Source organism: Etheostoma spectabile, chromosome 20, assembly GCF_008692095.1.
Source record: "Etheostoma spectabile isolate EspeVRDwgs_2016 chromosome 20, UIUC_Espe_1.0, whole genome shotgun sequence".
Lineage (NCBI taxonomy): Eukaryota > Metazoa > Chordata > Actinopteri > Perciformes > Percidae > Etheostoma > Etheostoma spectabile.
Window position 1 is genome coordinate 9,265,076 of NC_045752.1, and position 21,110 is coordinate 9,286,185.

The 21,110-nt window shown below is 40.6% G+C and overlaps 1 protein-coding gene across 4 annotated transcripts in view; it reads left to right on the top strand.

Moving 5' to 3' along the window:
- The window catches only part of bahd1 (bromo adjacent homology domain containing 1), a 34,384-nt gene extending 13,274 nt beyond the window's left edge, over window positions 1–21,110 (top strand). The window contains exons 1-7 of one of the 4 annotated variants that reach the window (XM_032500585.1): window positions 5,490–5,680; window positions 9,966–11,736; window positions 14,458–14,846; window positions 15,161–15,320; window positions 15,434–15,513; window positions 16,871–16,962; window positions 17,232–21,110. In XM_032500585.1, the coding sequence (XP_032356476.1) occupies window positions 10,095–11,736; window positions 14,458–14,846; window positions 15,161–15,320; window positions 15,434–15,513; window positions 16,871–16,962; window positions 17,232–17,424 (2,556 nt within the window). In that variant the 5' untranslated portion in view covers window positions 5,490–5,680; window positions 9,966–10,094 and the 3' untranslated portion in view covers window positions 17,425–21,110. Of the gene's footprint in view, window positions 1–5,489; window positions 5,734–6,941; window positions 6,954–9,965; window positions 11,737–14,457; window positions 14,847–15,160; window positions 15,321–15,433; window positions 15,514–16,870; window positions 16,963–17,231 lie in introns of those variants that run through there. The other 3 variants (XM_032500584.1, XM_032500586.1, XM_032500583.1) reach the window with 3 other exon arrangements.

Consider the following 21,110-nt stretch of genomic DNA (forward strand, 5'->3'; position numbering starts at 1 on the left):
GAGGTAGTTCTTTTTCTAACTAGACTTATTACCTAAAGGTCCCATGACATGGTGCTCTTTGGGTGCTTTTTATAGACCTTAGTGGTCCCCTAATACCATATCTGAAGTTTCTTTTCAAAATTCAGCCTGGGTGCAGTATTACAGCCGCTAGAGCCAGTCCCACAATGAGCAAGTGGAGGCTGGGGGTGTGGCCTTGACTAACTGCCACTTTACTCCTATGAAGCCATGAAGTCTCTCTCTCTCATGGTGGGTCAAATTCTCTGGGTGGGCAAAGCAGAGAAAGTGGAGGTAACCTTCCCCTTATGACTTCAGTCATTTCCACACTGAACTATTTGGTTGTGGAATAGAACAACAGGCGATTAACGTTTTAATTTTATTTATTTAAGTAATTGTTATATCTCGTCAATAGTATTACACATTCTGTAACTGACCTCAGTCATTTCCACACAGAACTCTTTGGTTGTGGAATAGAACAAAAGGCAATTACCGTTTTTATTTTTATTTATTTAAGTAAAATGTTATATCTTGTCAATATGTATTACAGATTCTGTACGTGTCTTGTCTTGCCCTGATGTTATGTGTTGAGGACCACAATGGAAATAAGTCTTGCACCTTGATTGTATTGGATGTCTTTTCATGTGTAAGGCATTATTATTACTTAATGCAATTAAATACATCAAATCAAATCCAAAAATCATAAGGGGCAAGATTCCAGATCAGCCATCTGAGCTTTCATTTTCTCAAGGCAAGCAGGATACCCAGGTTCGGTTTAACCTATCGCCATTTCTAGCCACCGGGGGACCATTGGCAGCTGGGGGAACGCATATTATGTTAAAAGACCTTTTGTCATGCCATAGGACCTTTAAGGCACATAGGAACAGACCTTACTTAAGGAAAATAATCAGTAAACTATATAATATATATATATATTATATATATATATATATATACTAATATCACAAAGATACCTGAGCATAACTGTCATGCAGAAAACTATAGGTCCAATAGAATATACGTACAGCCTACAGTAAGGACTATCACTTTTAACTCACTATTGAATGTTGTGTTTTTAAAATGATCCACTATAAGACACTATAAACTCATTGTGTATAAAACACAGTGTCCCTGTAGCTATAGTAATGTAACGGTCAATCACTGAGTTTGCATTCATAATATAAATCCCCAAAGAGTATTCCAGTAATTTTATTTCTGTCAGATTAACGACAGCAGAAAATAGAAGCATGTATCCCTCTTAATTGGTCTCATTTACTGTATCCTCTGCTCTTAACGATACATGAATCTGATAATGATGAGTAATCCGTCGCCGCTCATCAGTTATAACCACATAAAAATCGGCCAATTACAGTGCGTAGACAACACCACACACGCGCACACACACACACACGCACACGCACACACACCCACACACACACACACACACACACACACACACACAACACACACCACACACACACACACACACACACTGTCAATGATGATCACTCAGTGCTGCACTCACTCAGTGGATGTTCAATTACGAAAACTTCAATACCTGCCCCAAACAGCAGGTTCATTCTCTTAACAACAAGTGATTGGAAAGCCACCATGTTATCAAGTTAGCATGTAGTCAGAATTGAGCTTATTGGGATAATGCTGATTGTCCTCATCAATATCAGCTTTGCAGTGAGTGTGTAATTAACAGCTGTAAACAAGCTGAGTTTGTTGAGTTATGAGGCGTGAGCACCAGGGAAGCAGAGGGAGTATAGACTGCTGAGAGCTGACCTTTACTGCAATAAACACCTGTAACTGCAGAGAGATGCACAACACCGATTGGACGATTAAGCTTCCTACACACGGAAGCACTCACATACTACTGGTGGTGATGACCCTGGCATTAACTGCATCTAAATTATTGTTAAAAGCACATACTGGTTAAAATCTCCAAAAAGTTTAATTCTCACAATTACTATTAATCAGGTGTAAAGAATATCAATAACCAGGAAAAAAAATCAACATTGTGGGAGGCAAAATGTGTGGGAATTAATCAATAAAATGAAAACATTTTCTCAGAACAGTTACTGGAGCTCTCATAGGCGGATCACAGGTATATATTTGGGTATGACGTCTCATTCACAAGCAAGCAAAGAGGGCCTTTTAGAATCGGGCCAAGAAACTGACTGGTTCCTATTGTTCAGAATAATGAAAAGTCTTTGAATCTCTAATGTCCAAAGCATACCCCTTGCTGACATGTAACATGATTTTAAACCAACAGTAGTTCCTTTGTCTCGTCAGCCTTGTACCCCCATAAATGAATCTTGCCCCATAAATTTACTCCAGATTTTGCATTTTTCATTCTGAAGGTGGAGAGATAGCATTGGGGAGAGTGAAACAACACTGTAATATTTTATTGATCCATTTCTCCGCCTTGCCCCTGACTGAAAAGTCGGAGCTCAGATTCTGCTGCAGACCAGCCCCCTCCAGCTGCCACAGCGTCAGTGCACTTAAACAAAAAGTTTACAAAATATATATACAGTGTGTCCTTGGACTGAAAGATTCTTTATAATAAGAAACAGTTTTCAAAATCTCCCTTTCACATGTAAAAATAATCAATAGCTACAATGTGAAATCTGTGATGTTGATGTATTGAGCATAGTACTGGATTCCATTTAAGCCTTGAAGCAAGACTATAAAAAGTTAAATTCATAGAAACTAGTATTACCGCCTCACGATTGTATGCCTCTGCCACCCAGTCAGTTACAGTTTACATCATGTCTGTCACCATTCATATCATATGTAGGGAAGGCTTTAAAGGGATTTATAAAAAGATATTAAGTATATTTTTTGGCAAAATGGAAGTATCACTATAAAATGTAGATTTTTGTTTTGACCTTTGACCACCAAAATCTAATCAGGTCATCCTTGAGTCCAGTGGACGTTTGTGCCAAATCGAAGAACCCTTAATGCCATTCTAGGATTCACATGCCCACCAGCATATAGGGCTAATGTTAGCTAGCATAAACTATGACTTTAATCTATATTTAACAATAGCATAACAAAAAAATGAGCTTTCATGTCATAGTTTAACTTTACTGTTTTGGTTTCCTCTCACCGCACTTGTACAATACGTAGCTGTTCCTTTTCAGCAGCAGGCAGCTGTTTTCATTTGAATAAAGCTTTATAACCCACTGTACACTACTTGCTCAGCATAATTAGCAGCCAGCACACAGTGGAGCATTTAGATGCTAAAAGCCAGATCTTTCCCTTAGGAGTTGTAGAGAACAGCAATAGAGAGTGAATATTGGACATTCATCGGTGCGCCAGAAACAAATGGCCAAATGAATGCTTATGTTGATGTTTAATCAGCAACTGTTTGCTAACAAGTTCATCATATCAACCTAAAGCTGAGGTGAACTTGTAAACGTCCGTTACATTCAGCCTTGCCAAACGACTTCACACAATGCTGATTAGCTGATAACCACCAGGGAAGCTCTCACCCCTGATTCCACCAACTGTGGCTCAGGAACGCGGCGAGAAATGTGGTTTCCATTAAAGTCAATGTGTGTATTTCACTGAGTGCAGAACGGCTGTGTTCCAACCTCCGTCCCAGCTCCGCGATCCGCAGCCCTCCGGAGCAATACGCAGACTTCTAATTTTTGCCATATGGCGGGAGCTCCGCAGCAATTCAGCACAGGGCAGATTTGTGCAGAACAGGACATCGACAACAGAAACCAAATAAAACATCTGGTTAATTTTCAAAATAAAATACACTGTTCACGGCGTTCATATTTCCCCTTACTACACCTTGAAAATGTCATAATGGGTGGGACAGGCCTTTACAGGTCAGAGGTTTTGTGGTTCTGATAAAGAAACTACATCCTGTTACAGAGCTCAACAGTCCCGCCCACAGCGGGTTTCTGGAAGTTAGAATACATGCAATTTCTCCATTGACAATTGGAGTATAAGCCTTAATTGTAACTTGTCAGGGTAGACTTAAACCAACTACCACACGACTAAGCGATTGTATAAGTTCATATAGATGCCGAAAGTTCATGGGGCATAACCTTGTTTTGAGATAAATGTCTTAATAATGTCTGATAAAGTACTTCATTACCCACAACCTGAACAAACCACAATCCCACAGTAATGCTTCTGATTGTGTACTCATGCTGTGAGGGAGCTGTTGTTACTCAATCTGTGCGCATATATGCAAGATAGAAATCCTATTGTCCAAGAATTAAGACACTGCACGAATTACCATCTGTTCCCACGCTTTTGCCATTAGCCTCCACTGGGAAGCATAGTTTAACTACAGCTAATTCCCAAACCACGTGCGGACAGCTTGATTCAGTCTAAAATAATGTAACTCCAAACACTGGGAAAAGAGGTTATAGCTGACAAAACAGCTGTTTTATATTTAACGGTTATTTTCATTTTTATTTGAGGGTCTTTAACGTTTTACATGCTGTCTCTGCTAGCAGTTAGCCAAATTAGCTGTTAGCTAAACAAACGTTAGCTTCCTTTTTTCAGTGGTTCGTGGTGGTTTATGGGATAGTTCCTTTGTTCGATAATGAAATAGTACAGCAATGATGTGTTAATGCACCCAAGATGTCTATCCCAATACTTCACAGGCAGGAAGGGGGGAGCCCACGACTGGGCATTATAAATCCAACTGCTATTCTTAAGCATGTCAACAGTGTTTGTGTAATTACTCTGATTGCCAGAGGAGGGAGACAAAAGCTATCACTCCACTTTAAATTATGATATTTGTGTCTATGTTCACAACTTGTTTTTTGCTGCCCCAAATGACCCCAAAAATCCCTTCTTACTGTGAAACTTTACAACTTTGAATGTAGTGCTCATTAGTGAGTTGATCTTAATTATGTTTATGGTATACAAACTTGGCACAAGTTTATAGTAGGCCTGATAGTTTCTAGGTTTAAGTTTTATATATAGTATCTATTGACTTTTTAAAACATTTAGTAGTGAGTTAACGGTCATGTATGGCTCTATAACAGCCCTGTAGGACCTATTTTTCCTATGGTTTGTATTTGTGTATTATTGCTATTAGGCCCAGGTACTTGTTGTTTCTCAATTTCTACTTTTTCCTAATATGTTTTAAGCTTATTGTAGTGGCGAACGTCAATATTTCTGAGATGATCACTTCTTATTTTTAAGAAGATTTATTAAGATTAAGATTGTTAGAAGTTTGGCAATTTCCAGTGAGATGTTTTTGCTCTGGACACTTAAATAGAACAGTGTATTTCTATAATAAAATGATATAGCAGGAAGAAAAAAAGAAAACACTTGCATATTTATTTTAGAGATAGCCTATAGAAAATAGCGAAAAGCGGGGGGTGGGGGGTGTCCCCAGTCATAATTGCGGACACAGTTTAGTCCCTGCAGGAATATGCAGGGACTAAGCGTTATGGAGGGATGTCCCGGTGCAACGGCGAATGTGAATGCAGGCAGCGCATGAATATTATCTCCAGCATGCCACTTCGGAAGTAGGTCACCGCTCACCGATTTGTTCACCGTGTCTCCAGCTACTATGGGCTGTTTGGTCCGCGGATCGCTCCCCAGGTCGACAGCCCGACCGGGTAGAAACTGACCATCAGAAAGAGCACGGACGGGATTTTTTTTTGGAGGGGGGGGATTTTCATTTCCCGAAGGGAATCGCAAGGTAATGATGAATCGCGGCTGTAATTCCCGTCACAGTTGGAGATGATATGATCGGTGGGTAGCCTTCTTCTAACAACTCGGCTGAAACACGAGCTCCTAACGATGTTTATATTAACTAGCAGCGCTTCAAACCTCGGATTGATCGAGGATGTTCGGATGTTTTAGACTCGTTTCTCCGCTGAGGAGCTTTTTTCACTTCTCATATCACAGCCTGCACTCCTGCTACGGCATGCTGTCAGATTAACACCGTCCACCACCATGGCCAACTACGAGCTCCAGTAGGCGAATCTGCGATTTCGCACAGCCTGATTACAGCACATGCAATAACGTTGCCCTTAATTGCATCTGCTGGATTTCTGTTTAATGTAATCTAGATCCGTGAGTATTATGTGGGTTTGTTTGTAACTGCTGGTGTCCGAACCTGCACGGGGGGGTTAGGGAGGAGGAGGTGGTGGTGGTGGTGGTGGTGGTGGAAGATGGTTAGTGTTGGTGGAGGATTGTTGAACTGCTGATGTGCTACAGGAAAGTAGACTTGTGGTGATATGCACTATCTGAAGAGGCGCACACAGCACAGTTTCCTGAGAGCTCCTGCCTCAGGCTTTTTCTCTCATGATGACAGCTCTACACCATGTCCGTCCTCTGAATGAGCCTGTGTGTGACAGCCAAGCAGCACAGCCACCTCCTCCTCTATCTTCAGATAATATACAGTCACTTCAAATGCCATCAGTAGGAGAGATCATTCTTTTTAAGTGGGCTTTATGTGTCAACTATGCTCAGTTTACTTTAAATTGCATAATGTTTAAGGACAGGTCCTTTAATACCTGTAATTTTCAGAAATCTGTCTTTCCATTTGATTTACTAAATTAGCTTCCCAACCTGGGGTCACAACCCTAAGAGGGGGTCCCAAATTAAGGGTCACAAGATAATTCAAAGGGATAAGAATGAAAAATGTCTCTTACACCATTTTTTTTCAAAAGGTTTCTCCAGTTTTGGCTTGTTTTTCTTGTAAAATACTGGAAGAGAGGAATCTGAGCAGCCATTAGATTATAGGAGACTATCAAAGACATATTTCCTGTACACAAAGTCATGTTAAAATGATATTTTTATGAAATTCTGGATATTGTATTATGAATATTCAGAACTTTGTAAATCCTAATACCAACACTGAGGCCATAACCTGCTTTCGGGGATCACAAATTGACATTGACAAGCCAAAAGGTTGTGAAACACAGATTATTGGTTCACAACTTTTTTGTCTTGTGTCGCCTGAAACGGTGAAACAGTCCAAGTATATCACGAATAATTATTGAGAAACGTCGGTAAACATAAACATAAATGTATGTAGAAAAAGTAGCCTATGTTTCTGATTCTCTCTTTTCCTGTTAATTATAACCTGACTTTTCAGATTCGTATCACAAATCCATCTGGATAACAAAACCAACCTTCAGAGATGTCACCGTCTTTAAAAACTAGTTGTTCTTTTATAAAGAAAAAAAAAAAAAGAAAAACGTCGAAACAATTTTTAATTTAAAAAAGTAATAGGAACCAATAACTATTTGGTTTATTATAAATTAATATAAATACAGTATATAAATAAACTTGAATGTATGTAACTTGGATTGGGTAATCTTTAAAAATACAAGCGATTGTTAAAAATGGAGGAACTGTAAACGTGTGTGTGTGTGTGTGTGTGTGTGTGTGTGTGTGTGTGTGTGTGTGTGTGTCAGACCACGGTATTCATTGTAACCTATTGTTGTTGTTTTTTGTGGTCAGTTTGGTCCAGTAATAATGCTCTTCAATGAGCTGCTGTTCTTCCATTGTGCATGCTTGTCTTATTCCAATGAAGCAAATTGATTTGATATCCGCAGACAGAAACTCAATGCGAGGTTCCTTCTGTTCTCTTGTTATCTGGAAATTAAATTTCTCTCTCATGGATTGCATTTCACGGTTCAGAGTCATTCGGCAATAAGGGCAGACAGAGCTATGGGATGGTTTTGAAAATGTCCAGCCAGAGAGTTGCGTCCACTCCAGAGTCAAAGTGGGTTTGCATTTGTGGTATGGGTTACTGTACTGTACTGGATCTCAATCATGTTAAGTTGACATAAAATGATGTAACAGATCACAGCTTACTAAAGTCTCTAGGTATGTTCATGTTAGTATAAAAGAACAAAAGCTTGAGAACAGAGTCTCACATTGTCTGATCTTTGTAGTGAAGCTCACTAAGTTTTGGTTTATCCAATCTTTCTTTAGGTGTTACTTGATAACACGTTGTAAAGGAATAGCAGATTTGATGCACACATGGTGATGAGATGAAGTTGTGTTAAATACTTGTGAATAAATAAGCAGGTGGTTAAATTAATCTGTTATTATGCAGTGCAGAAACCGTTTTTAGGAGAATTTGCATGGACTTTTGAGTCAAATCCCGTCATCATTCTCTTTTTGACGCATGCTACTTGACTGCAATGTGGTTGGCAGTGGTTGAAGAATACATTTTTTTATGACGTATAGATAGAACAGAAAATGGCATTTTGGCAAACAGGTGTGTGGAAAAGCAACAGCAGAAGAAATCAGTTGTGTTGCATTGTATACAGTATGTACATAGACAACTAGTGCTAATTTGTAAGAAGATTTTAGAGACACACACACACACACACACACACACACACACACACACACACACACACATACGCTTCTCCAGTGTGAGTCATTTCTATATTTTCTCTGTTTAATAGCACTGTAAACTGAATATCTTTAGACCATTAGTTATCCAAAACAAGACATTTCAATATGTCAACCTGGGCTCTAAGACACTGTAAGTTTATAGACCAAGAAAAAAAGCAGCATGTGTATCATTTTATAGATTGACTTTAAAGCAGAACGAAACAACTTGCCGGTGTAGAGAGATTGGACAACAATATGACATTAGCTTGACGACCAATCACATGCCAGACAGCAAATGACAAATGTGCCATCATAAGTAGCAGCTTGTAAAATAAATTAATCGTCCGTATATGTGTCGGGTATGTTGGGTGTGTCTGGAAGCTGAAATTCAGACTTAATCATTTCTGAAAGACCCTGAATAGGATAAGCGTTACAGATAATAGATGTGTGATCGTGAAAGCGAATGGTTTTCTGGCTGAAGAGTCACTTAATATAAAAAAAGTCCGATGCTGACTTAGTTCTTGGAGGTCAATTGGCATAATTGTGTTTCAGGGCTGAAGGATGATCCATCTCTTTATGCTGCACGCAGGAGTGTCATTGCATAAAGGTCACTGGCAGTTGAATCATCAAGAACTTTAAAAGGTTTTCGCCTAAGTGAGGTGTGTTTTTTTTTTAGTTTTGAGAGCGCACAGAGACTCATGTGAATTGCATAGGATCATGAAGCTTATTATGTGTCTTCTACTATGAAGTTACTGAAGGTGCTTTGATGTACCAGCCTGTTGACATGGAAACTGAAGAGGCTATTGTGCAACGAGTGTTTGCGCTGCCAGTTTTGGTGAAATAAGGATCGATTCATGAGTCATTTGTCATTCATCATACTGTTTGTTTTTGTGGCTCCAAATGTTGTAGAATGATGCCTTAATTTCATACCTCACAGCAATTTAAAAGAGTTTGCTGCCCCTTTTACCTTGTAGAAATTGAAATATACACTCCACACAGGCTGTGCATATGGCTAAAATTAAATTGGAGCGGCATTGGGAATTGTGGATCCAGATCACTTCTAAAAGCATCCATCATATCAAATATTAAATACATCACCTTAAAGTCTCATCTGTTTCTGCGCTGTGCGTCTGTGTTTTAGCACAGAGTGGATGAATTATTGTCATATTGAGCTCCTGGTGGATTGTGTGAGTAATTAATGTGCTTCAACATGGGTTGAGGGGGCTGAAAATTGTCTTCATTGATACAAAGATGAAAAGGCAAATAGAAAAGCACACTTAATATATTATGATATAAATGTAAAAATGGCAAATTGTAAACTAGGACAGAGCTGACCAATGGGACAGAGTTTGGAGTACATATGGTCTCTCAGGCATAATATATCATAATGTTCTCTTCATCTCACTTCCTCTTCCATCTTGTGTGTGCAGTTTATTTGCATGTAAAGGTTGTCTAAGTGGTCATATTCACTGCAGACCTAGATATTGACAGCAAACTAAGTAAAACTGGTTGTTAATAACAATAATGCATCAAAAGATCCTGTCTGTTACATTAAGTCACTCTTAAATTTTCTGTCTATGTGTGGGGTACGCTTTACAGTTGATGTCTGATCCATGTCTCCCCAGTGAGTGTATGGACCCAGGTGAAGATCAACGATGATGCTCGCTCAAGGGTCTCTCTGAGCTGAAACCCACCATCGTAGGACCCACGTGGAGGAAGAGGAGGTGAAGGCTCGGCCCCCAGACGCTAAGACCATGGTGAAAGCTCAGCGGAGCCACACTATGAAATGTGGGAAGCCTTGGAAGGAGAAGGAAAGCAAGGAGAAAGGAGGTTGTGTAAAAAAAGGGAAAGACCGAAAGAATGAGCTGAGACGAAGAAAAAAGAAGGACAAGACAGAGCCACATCGACATAGAAAAAAGGCAGTGAGTGATGGAGATGCGCTGGACTGTTGCGTCCTGCTCACGCGTCTGGAGCAGAAAAGAGTTGTGGGTAAAGAAAAGGACGCACCAAAAGCTGGAAAACAAAATAGAGGTAAAGTCAAGAAGAAGCTGCACTCCAATTCCAGTCAAAGAAGGACCAAATCTGGACGAAAGAAAACTTCCACAGCCAATCGGCAAGCACCGGAACCAAAAACCAACCAATCTGACGCATTTCTCGTGTTTCCAGCACCCAACTTTGAGCCCCGCAGGCGGAGAATGGCCTCTCTCAACGCTGAGGCTGTCAACAGCTTGCTGCTCTTCAGAGACTATTCTTTTGCCTCAAATCTCACAAAGAAACGGCAGCCTTCTAATGAAGATAAAGCTAAAGATGGTCTCACTAAAAATGAACAAAGTGGTCGTAAAACCTTAAAAGTACCTCCGGGAGGGAAAGTAGACCCAAAAGAAAGACCTAAAAAACAGAGGCGGTCGGCAGCGGAAGCTCAGAACATCGATTGGTTGGCTTTGTTTTCACCAACGCCTCGGCGACAGGCAGGCCTCACTGCCGCAACGCTGCTCAAACTCACCAGTGCCCAGTATGGAACCAAACGGCAAAAGAAGACAGAGTCCAAGCCGAGGAGTGGAAGTGAAGCGGCAGCTACGACTCAAGATGAGATGAGTGGTAAGCCAGGGTGTGAAGCATCAACGATGACCAAAAGAACAACACATCCCAAACACAAGGACCAACTAAAGCACATAAAACAGGGTACAGAGGATCTGGTTCATTCCCAGCTGAACTCCACCGATCAGGATTGCTGTAGTTTGTGTAAAAGCAAGGCTTTGGATCCAGAGTGGAAGTGCACCATAGGCGGACAGGAGTGTCTCAAACATGAGCTCCATTGTGGCTCTTCACTGGGATTCTCCTTGAGAAAAATTAAAGAGGAGCAGGTGGAGACCGAGGTGTCTTCCTGCTACTGCTGCTCCCAGGAGAGGTGTGTCGAGTACTGTCACAGACTAGCCCTCTTCCTGGAGGACAAGACCTTCAAGGAACAAGAGGACAGCTCACTGTCCGAGGTGTTCCACCACCACCATCACCACCATCATCATCACCACCACCATATTCAGTCCCCTCACTCTGTAACGCACTCAGCAGCCATAACCATCAGCCCGCACACGTACACCTGTTTCCCCAGCTACTATGTCCACTTCAGTCACCCGGACACCTCCCCCTCTCCCACATCACCCCTCGCTTTGTGCCCAAAGAGCAGCAAGAGACCCAAGCTGCTCCCCAGCACCGGTCCACAGCCCTCAGGGATTACCCATCCAGTGTACTGCTGCACCTCAGTGGAGGCGTGCTACAGGGAGCCCTGCAGGATCAACAGCTACTCCTCCTACACCAGTGTGATTCCAGCCATCCCCAGAGGAGGGTGCTCCTTCAGCTCCACAGACTGCTCCACATGTAACCACTGCATCAAAAGAGGTGAGCAGACAGAAGACAGACATCACTAGGTTTACTTCTTGTCAACCTCTAGCAGTGTGTCAGAATGTTTTTTTTGATGCACTGGTATCTGTGTAAATGGCACTTATTTAACAACACTGACAACTTCCTCAGCTAGTGCCTCAGATAGAGCTAGGGCAGAAGGACAGTTGTGTCCATTGTCTCTTATTTATTTTTGAATCCTCATACAGTAGGCTATATATATTTATATCTGCTGCAGATTGGCCGTGATGTAGTAAAGATGAATACACCTTAAATCTTTTTTTTGTAATTCAAGTTTTTTAATTACGTTTTACAATAGATGAACAAACAGAAAACTAAATTTAAAAAAAGACATAAAAATAGGGGACGCAAAGTATAAATAAAATACCACATTAGTACAACATAAAATTTAGATGAAATCTTGAGCTTGAATGTTCATTTCAGATCTTGGAAATAGCAGTTTGATCAAATACTTTCAGTCGGTGTCCAAACAGTTCACAGAGGCCTGTTTTAAAAGGTTACTCCAACAATTTAGTGTTGCACTTCCACAAGTTGGGAGGCTTACAATAGACAAATTTAAAAAGGAAGGTAGTAGTAAAAGCAACAGAGGCAGAAATATCCTGATTGCTTTTAGTCAATCGGTCAAGTTCCAAAAACACGGGATTCAACATTTCCCATTCAATACTTCCCCATTTGGCAAATGCTTGCGTCTTTCAAACTCTTTCCCCCACTCAGATTGTAAATGAGACTTTCTCTTATAAATTTGGAGTTTTTAGTATTTTCTCAGACTTTCGAGAGCTCCCTGCAGAGCCACTAAAGAAATGAAACTTTTTTTATGTGTGTATTATCACTGAGCCCTTTAAGTAAGACAATGGGATTACCTAAGACGTCTAAGTACTAAACATTCATGAGCACACTAGTTATTAGGTTATTTTCTATGCAATCCAAACACACAAAAATGTGTGCTGAGAATAGCTACTAATTAAGCTATATGTATGGCATTTTTATACTCCCATTTTGGAATATCACTTGAGTGGGCGGTAACAAAAAATATAAGCTAGGGGGCAAGACCTCTTTTGTCTACATCTGAATACAAGCAGCCGGACAGTGAATACAAGGCCTGTGCAGCTGAAACCTAATGAGCTGATTATATGAGCTTGAGTGTCAGCAGTTAGTAACTGAGTTTGAGTCAGAGATGTGAACCAGAACAGGAAAACTCTTTGTGATGTCTGTGGTATAACACACACACACACACACACACACACACACACTAGCCTTGTGTCTGCCTGAATGTGTGAGCATATGGTTTAAAACACCTGAATGTGACCTCGAAACAACACTAATTACTTGTGAACTCACGCCAGTGTACTGCTGTGCCTCAGCTGCATTTTCTCTTCCTCCTCCTGTGGTCTCCAGCAGCCAAAAGCAGGTTAGGCTGTGAGGGTTGAGCGCAGTGAAATCTTTAGGTTTTTACAAATAGATTTCATAGAAGACATTTTGATGTGTCATAGTAGGAAAAGCACAGGTGTAAAAATTTAAATTGATGAAGGCTGAAATAATTGTGCATGTTGGCTTTTGGTCACACTGTCATGACTTACTGGGACACTGTAAAAGAACAGAGCCATCGCTAATGTTATTAGTATTAGTAACACCTGTGGATCTCCTGCCACGACAAATCAAAAGCCCAATCCCTCCATCTCAAGCCCCCAGAGTTCCCATACCCATACTACCATACTATTTAGAATGCCAGAAAAAGATTTAGAATGTCCCAATACATAGTATGTCAAATGCAGTATGCCAAAAATGCCAGGATGTCCTAGTGCATCCGGTCAGATTTTGCAGTATGCACGCCAGCAAGCTTCTCTGGCTATTCTGACCCACAATCCTTTGCGCTGCATATACAAACAAAAGGGTCAAAGTTCAAGGCGATGAATGTTATGAAGTAATGTGTCCCAGTTGTATGCATACTGCCCACAACAGTACGTGCTTTGTAAGGGCAGTTGCAGTACATACTCAAAGTAGAAAGAAAAAGTATTGCAATTTTGCTAACTTTGAGGCACGTTTCTGTCTGTGTGGGCTTAGGGCTGTACCAGTATTAAAATAGGCATGTGCTTTAGGGCTCTCTCGCAAACATTTAGCGCGGGAAAGTTCACGAATGCCACAATCTTCTGACATGGACATACTGAAAAATACAGAGAGTGTTTTGTGTCTTTAGTCTTAATTAGCTTCACAGCAACTCATTTGGCAATGGCTTGAATGTAACGGGTGTTCATTAATATCAAAACGTTACGCACTAAAGCTTCAATGTCATCACCACAACTTTCATGGGAATGTGCACAACCTGTTTTTCTTTAGTGTTGTCGTCTTTCACAAGAGTGTGTGTGTGTGTGTGTGTGTGTGTGTGTGTGTGTGTGTGTGTGTGTGTGTGTGTGTGTGTGTGTGTGTGTGTGTGTGTGTGTGTGTGTGTGTGTGTGTGTGTGTGTGTGTGTGTGTGTGTGTGTGTGTGTGTGTGTGTGTGTGTGTGTGTGTGCGCGCGCTCTGGTAAAGGCTGTAATTGACCTTAATTGAGGCTCTGTGTGTTATTTCTGCTGCTTCAGCGGAACTAATAACAACTGAGTGTTGCTCATGTCTCTATTGTGTAACCTTGTTAAAGGTTGTTGATCTAGTAGCTGATAGGACTGTCACTCTACTTCATTATGCTTTTTTCTGTTCCTTCCTTAGACCATCACAGTCTCTCCTCCATCCCCATCTGTCCGGGCCCCAGAACCCTCACTGGCTGCCCCATTCCCACTGTGCCTCCAGCCGGCCTATCAGTGCCCCACATTCAGAGTCCGCTGTCCGACCCTAGCCAACCGCAGCCTCTCCTGCAGGTGGCGAAGGAGTGTCCACAGAGTGCCAAGTCGCCCAGCAGTCTGGCGAGGTCTAGAGCACGCGGCACCGACAACATCAGCTCAACTGTCTGCCCTCTCAACAGGGACAAGAAGAAGCAGCTCAGCACTGCCAGCATCGGAGGGCGAACGGTTGCCAAGCAGCCAAAGAACGGCCGCCAAAAATCCACCAACGGCTGGCAGCCAGTTGGCCTGCCTTTTCAGAAGGAGGTTTTCTCTGTGGTACGTAGAGGAAGTCATGCTGTTGCTTTTTGACACAGCCATGACGGTGCCGCTTGTAATTAAATGTACGTTTGTAACTTACCTGTCCCAAGAGAGTTTTGACGGATTGATCAGACTTGCATCATTGTCCCGTTAGTGCTTATTCACAGGTTTTTTGAGTTTCGTACAACCACCTGACTGTTCACATTTCTGTTGAGACATAGGAGTCATTCAATACAAATTACATCCTGGAGCCTTTTACTCCACAGCCGCTCACAGCTTATCAGTGTCTGGCTGCTTGAGGAGTCAGTATTTCCTGCTGCCTGTGTTCCCAGGGAGACGAGGCTCCAGTGCTGAGGAAGTGTTTCGAGGGAGTCCAGAGGGACGGGGAGCTGATTCGCGTCAGAGACACTGTTCTGCTGAAATCTGGACCTAGAAAAAAGTCTCTGCCTTACGTGGCCAAGATCTCAGCTCTGTGGGAAGAGCCAGAGTCAGGTAGGGCACATACTGTATACAGTGTTTACTTTCAGCACAAGAGAAGCTGAGTTTAATGCTGTAATAACTGCTTGAGCAGTGAAGTAAACTGTGTGTGTTTTGTTTTTCTTCAGGAGAGCTGATGATGAGTTTGTTTTGGTATTATCGTCCAGAACACACACAGGGGGGGCGCAACCCCAGTATACATTGTGAGGTGAGAAGGAAATCCTTTCATACCTTTAAAACACTGGTTTCTGAGTGGTCGGCAGGCATTTGATATTTAATCAAATACCTGGACACCTATGTTAAACTGCATGATCAAGAATATTTATGCTTCATGTCATGTACGCTTTTAAGTCTTAGGTGGCGATAACATAACCATCACTTACACTTAATTTAAATAAGGCTGAGGATAATCTGTATTTTTCTTTTTGTTAGCAAACCAAAAATAAATTGATCTCGCTCACAAGTTGTGTCTGTTTATCCAAAGCCTGCTTATTCCTTTGTGTCATTGACCTCCATTGTTGAAGAAAAGCTATTAAAAACACAACTATGAGCCACATGTTTCTTCATTATCATAAACATAGTTTATTTTGAGTCACTACCACACAAGCAGTAGTCCCCACCCTACGTATTAGTCCACGGCAGAAAATAGTCCCCAGCAAGTGTATTTTAAAACAAGTTTATTTTATTGAAAACTGAAGTTCCCAGCTTCCTAAATTACTTCTCTTTTTTTCAAAATGAAACTATATATGTGTGATCCATTTTTTAAAGATCTATGTCTTCAGGAAGAACAAATGGGCTTGGGGCCGAGAGGACAACACAGGGGAGGGAAGGTGGAACGTACTGAGAAACGGATTGAGTCATTGTTCATTTTGGGAGATTTGTTGAAAAGAAAAAATATATACAATGACACAAACATTGTCTTTTAAACAGTGCCCATGGTATTTTTACTTGCTTAATTATAAGAATTAGTTTGTAGCAATTACTCTTGAGCCTCTTCCTATTAATTTCTTCCTATTTGTACACTATGAGTTTGCATCAAAATCAAAACATTACCATTCAGGAGAAGACTTCTGAGATTTTGGCTTAACTTAAGAAACTGAAAATATGTTTAAAAGAAATAAGAGTGTACGAACAAACAAACACACATACGCTGGCATACACACACGTTGAGGAGCAGCTTCTGTTGTGCTTGGTTTTGTGTTGTCAGTAATCTCCCCGTGGAACGAGTTGCACTTTAATAAATCTCTAGAAACAATAAACCACATGAAGTCTGTCACTTCTCGGCTGCACTAACAAACAACAAACACATCAGAGCAGCAGTGTGAGAACAGTAGCAGGGCTTTGGCTCGGAGGAAGAAACGTCTTTCTCCTGCAAGTCTGTCCTTCGTCTGGAAGTGAAGGTGACACAGAAGTGCCCTTGTGCAATGAAGTTGTCTTTTAAAGCCCTTGTGTACATGTGCAGACTGTGATGGCTTCAGGAATCAATTGTTTAATTTTGAGTCTTGGTGGATGATTGTTGTTGTTGTTTTTGGAGCTAACCCATGACTGAAACTTTATTTCCCCAGAATGAGATCTTTGCGTCTCGTCACCAGGATGTAAACAGCGTGGCCTGTATTGAAGAAAAATGCTATGTCCTAACATTGACACAGTATTGTCGGTAAGAAAGAAAACATTTTTATTTTTTTTACATTTTGTGGTTGTGTTGGCATATGTCTCCGAAGTATATTTCTTGCAATGCACATGTTGCTTTTGAAAGAGTACCTGCTGAGAAAATCCTACAGTGCCGGTTTTTGAAGCTCAAAAGAGTGCACAATGTTTTGCACAGTTCTCAGACAGTTTGAAGCTACAAAGACACATTTTATTGTTTTTCTGAATGTCTTTTTGAAGGGGATTGAGTTTGATGTGCTGTATTTGTGCTTCGTCCAGATTTTGTGCCTTGGTAAAACGCCGTAGGGAGGGCGTGCGTGACTGCGTCGCCTCACTCGTGGTGCCACCTGTTGTCAGCAATGCCATGCCCACCCACCACTGTGTGCCCGATGACGTCGACCCAGAGCTGGTGTTTTTCTGTCGTCACGTCTATGACTTCCGCTACGGACGCCTCCTCAAGAACCTGCAGTAGCATCTGTTGGGGCATGACACAACGCTATGGGACGTGAGATAATCTCATACATCCTCCACGTTGATTAGCTACATGCGTACCTGCTGCCTGTGTGAAAGGAACTGGAACTTTAGGATAAAGGATTGAGAGCTTAATTTGTTTTGAAATCTCGTCTTCACACATACATTTATTTAGTAAGAGCAATGGCTTGACATATTGTATAAGAGTTAATGTGGCTGTGTAATGGTCTTTATCATACATGGCTCTGTGGTGTCGTAGCAGCTGTGTGAAGAACCCTGAACATATTCTGCTGTAGAAAATGCTACTGTAGCTCTTAGAAATGTGACATTTGATAGATATGAAGAGAGGTTTGATGTTACATGTGAATTATGTTAATGCCTGCCTAACAGATATCAGACACCCAATGTGTCCCAATGATACGCCACAGCTAAAGAAAATCTGAGGCATGTCGTGCCGCATCGGGCCTTGAGAAGAAACAAAGAGATCTCTTGAGTGGCTGAAGATTTCATATTTGTCATTAGATTTCTCTAAAAGTCGCTGCATACAGACATATGACAGAAAAGCTCCAGAGTGAACATCTGTGTTCAAGGTGTTTGTAAGGAATAGTATTTTGGGAAATATGCTTTTTTGCTTTCTTGCTGAAAGTTAGATGAGATGATCGATGCCACTCCTATGGCTGTATGGTGAATATGAACCTACAGCAAGCTGTGCACTGCAGCAGTTAGCCTAGCATAAAGACTTGAAACAGGTCTAATTTTCAGCAAGAAATTAAATTAGCTTTCCAAATATTTTAAACAGTTCTGTTATTTAGGTCCATCTAGTAAACTCTGAGGAACAATCTTGATCAGAAAGTTTGGTTGGATCCAGTTCAACTTTTTTTTTTTACCACTGATTAAGTATACATGCAGAGCAAATAATTTAATGTGGAAGTTCTTTTGGCTCCTACCTTTTGTGATTTTTTTGAGGGAATTAGGGAGAATAGGTCTTAATATGTCATATCTTTAACTCTGCAATTCACCTGAGTGGTGATTTTTACAATGAAGTAACAGACCTGCACTCTACAAAGAAAGCACACTTCAGTTAGTTTATTTTTGCAGTGAAAAGACATCCAATGAGTTGAGCATTGAGAGCATTTTTGTATTGCCAATGCTGAGGAATATTTTACTTTCTCAAAGCTGTTTGCCAGAGGTGTGATATGACTCCTGTGTCAGCTAACTGTATATTTGCATTTATATATCTGGATGAGTGTCTGTTTGTGGCAGATGGCATCAGTTAGTCACCTATATTCTTGTTTCTTCACCGATGAGATGGTGAGTAATGTATTCAGTGTAGCATTTAGATCTGTGATGATGATCCGATCCATTCCTATGTTTGAGAGAAGATATGTATTTATTTCTGTACTGAGAAAATATTATTTATTTTCAAAAGATAATTTTAAAGAATAGAGGTTTAGATGAGTGGCTTTCATTCCTGATTAGAAAGGAGGTCTCTCCTTCTTAGCTGCCTGTCTAAGATGAAAAGTGTGTGAGTCATTTGCAATAGGATTTCTGTGACTGATTGAGCTTGCTTGCCCACTACAAGCCTATTATATGTTGTGTTGAGATGTTGAAGTCCTCCGGCAGATTTGAGGACACATTTAGAAGGATCTCAGAGACAGTTTGAATGACTCCTGCTAACATGTGACCAGAGATGCTTAACCTGCAGGACCAAAACGTACCTTGGCCTCTCCCGGCTCCTTGTCATTCTCCTGTCACTTCTCCTCAGATGCAAAAGCTTTGCCTCTTCACCTTTAAATGCTAAAAGCTACAATAATTTCAACCTACATGCCATTAGCCTGTGCCCTTGATCTTGCTGCCTTATAGAACATTCCCAGCCTTTCATGTAGAAATGTGTCTCAATATCAGTCTGGGATGATGAAGCTTCTTAGTGTGCTGATCTTGATTCCTAGGTGCTTTTCATTTTCCTATGTGATCTGTAAGGCATAACTGATCCTTGGCAAACCCTTTTATTTTGACAAATGTCTGCCCAAGTTTTGATTCAAATTCTAATTGATCTGTTTAAGATATTTGGCTGTTAAAAGAAATAGTTCAACATTTGGGAAAATACACTTATTTACTTTCTTGTTGAGGGTTAAATCAAAAGATTGATACCAGTCTCATTACCTGTAGGTTAAATACTGTATGGCGCTACAGCCATCACCTGATTAGCCTAGCTTAGCTAGGCTGCCTCTGTCGGAAAGGCGACACAATCCGCCTACCAGTACTTCTAAAGCTCACTAATGAACATGTCTGTAAGAATTCTTTATGTCTTTATGCTAAGCTAAGCCTACTGTCTTTTGACATAACTTTATATTTACCGTACAGGCATGAGTGTCGTATTGATTTCCTCATCTAACTAAGCGCTAATTGTATTTCCTGAAATATTGAGTTTGTAGTTTTAGCAGTCAGCTTGAATTCCCATCAGTTGTGATAAATTTCAGTCGTTACAAGTTTTCATGGTGGACAAAAAGTACAAAATGTCCACAGAAACTATTCTAATCCACTTCTTCATCATAATCCAACCCTCAGCTGTCCATCTGTATGCTCATTATGTTCCAAACAAAAGACACAACAACAACTTCCTGGCAGAGCTTCAGGCAGTGAGGAAATGGATTATGCTGCAGGAGTGTTTGAGACGATTTAAGTCTTTTACTCTGCTTTGAAACCACCATTTGAATCCTTTGTGTCCAAAAGAGCAAGAGCTGTTCTACATGAATTGCAAACTATTTACAGCCATCTTAAGAGCACAGGGGGTATTTGATAGCAAAAAAAAGTTGGGTGGAGTGTCCCTTGAAAATGCCTACATCCTGCCTACTTCTGCTTTACTCTCTGGGTGGAGTACTTTTTACAAAAATATAATTCACAATAATGAATTAATGGTTTAATTTCTGACTTTCAAACAGGCCTCCTTGAATAAATATCTTTATATTGGTTAATTCAATTAAATAGGCTGAAATGTAAACAATAGAGCCAAAGGGGATTGGACTGTATCAAAACTACAGCTTTTTCCCCTGACTGAAATGTGTTCTTGAATATAGATGGATGGTGGATGTACAACAGTAAAGCCCACACAGGAAGCACACTCCAATAAAGCAGAATTGGGAATTCATTTGGTTTGATTTGGTTCTGCAATTTAAAATCCCCTTGGGTGTTCTGGATCAGAGTTAGAAACCACACACAGTTCATATTATGGCCCTAGGAATCACTCAGCAAACTAATTATGTTTAATCAAGATGTGTGATACTTATGTCTTAATTGGTCCTCTGTGCCTGTTCCCATTAACCCGTATATACTCCGAGCGTTTTCCACAATAAGAAGGATGAGCTGTTTGCTTTACCCACCTTCCAAATGCCTTTCATTTTTGCCAGATGATGCTGGTCTGATCTTGAATAATCACAAATAAATGTTTGCACCAAAAAGAGAGAGAGGAGACGGTATTAAAACATGAATTTAATTTCATTCCCAGGTGTACAACAAAACCTAAACTTTGGTTCTTCTGATGTGAATTTATGTTCTTATTCTTTGCATGGCGTTTTTTGGAAATATCTTGGAAATATTAATCATAGCACAGATTATTTGTATGGTTTCAAATGGACCTCTGTAATATAAGAAAATATTTAATTGTAATAAATAATATATGAGTTTGAA